The 1,067-nt window shown below is 47.4% G+C and overlaps 2 protein-coding genes across 2 annotated transcripts; both read right to left on the reverse strand.

Annotated features, from left to right (window-relative positions):
• Nucleotides 1-97: 97 nt before the first annotated feature.
• On the reverse strand, nt 98-565 carry PPTG_24655 (hypothetical protein). Its single transcript, XM_008918136.1, has one exon. It carries the CDS (start codon nt 442-444, stop codon nt 199-201), a length of 246 nt encoding a protein of 81 aa, XP_008916384.1. The 5' UTR covers nt 445-565; the 3' UTR covers nt 98-198.
• Nucleotides 566-756: 191 nt separating this feature from the next.
• Nucleotides 757-1,016, reverse strand: PPTG_24656 (hypothetical protein; the record flags this gene model as incomplete). The annotated part of the gene is made up of 2 exons (XM_008918137.1): nt 757-919; nt 976-1,016. 2 exons carry the CDS (start codon nt 1,014-1,016, stop codon nt 757-759), a joined length of 204 nt encoding a protein of 67 aa, XP_008916385.1.
• Nucleotides 1,017-1,067: the final 51 nt, after the last annotated feature.

The raw sequence follows: 1,067 nt of genomic DNA on the forward strand, positions 1-1,067 counted from the left end.
CAGCAATGCTCTCACTCAGTTTCTCCATTCCCGTTTGCCATAGTGGATTCTTGATTTCCACTTGATCGGGTGCCAGTTGCCAACTTTTGCGGACATTTTCGTCAATCATTGTGTCCAATTTTCTGCCAAAAGGAGATTTATCGCATTGGGCAATGAGTTTCTCTGCTTGTTCAGCACACAAAGGCACGGAAATGTCGCCTACTTCCCTGACAAAAAGCCCCGGAACTGCCGGCAAAGTGTCGGCTTGTCCACCGAAGGAATATTCGCCTGCATTTTCATCAGCTCTGGCCAAAAGCTGGCTGATCCGTTTACAATTTTCTCCTGCTGGGACTGGTATGTCTTGGGGTTCGCCTTTGCCACCAAATGGCCACTTGTCGTAGCCAAAGACTTTGTGCCTTTTCTTTTGAGCAGTGGTGCTGCTGTAAAGAAACTCGACGTCGTCATCGCCAGACGAGTCTCTAACTGCTCGCAGAGCGGCTATAGTTGTTAACTGATGGCGAGGGATCAAGCCTCCAGTGGACTTGCGCGCTGTCTGCTTGGTACGAGCCATCCGCGTCTACCTTCGATGAATGAAAGCAAAATTGTATTCCCGCCAAAATGATGTGTTAGATTAGAAACATTTCTAAATTGTAGATGGCTACGTCCCTGAGACGAGGGTCTCAACACATATGGGATCAAGATTTGAATATCTGCAAAAAGAATTAGAAACTTTACGTTAGAATTTACAATAAACTATCAAAACAAAAACTCTCACTGTCAAGCGGCCTCGTTTTCGCAGAACGATAGCGGCAGGTTGTTCTTCGAAATCCATTCCATCCAGCTGAAGAGATTAAGCGATGAACGCCAAATATAGTTGAGAATGGACTCCGTTTCCGCGGTTGTAGCAGAAAGCAAGAGGTCCTCGTACGTAGGGTGTTCACTTCGAACATGGGATATCAGGTTCGAATACCCGCTTCGCCGGGCTTGCTTTCGTACAGTGCCGCAACGACAACGATGATATTCGGGGATAACTTCATCGTAGTCGTCGCGGCACGGCTGAAAGAAAAACCCAGCCACTTGAGACGGAG

Source organism: Phytophthora parasitica (assembly GCF_000247585.1).
Source record: "Phytophthora parasitica INRA-310 unplaced genomic scaffold supercont2.145, whole genome shotgun sequence".
Classification (NCBI taxonomy): Eukaryota; Oomycota; class Peronosporomycetes; order Peronosporales; family Peronosporaceae; genus Phytophthora; species Phytophthora nicotianae.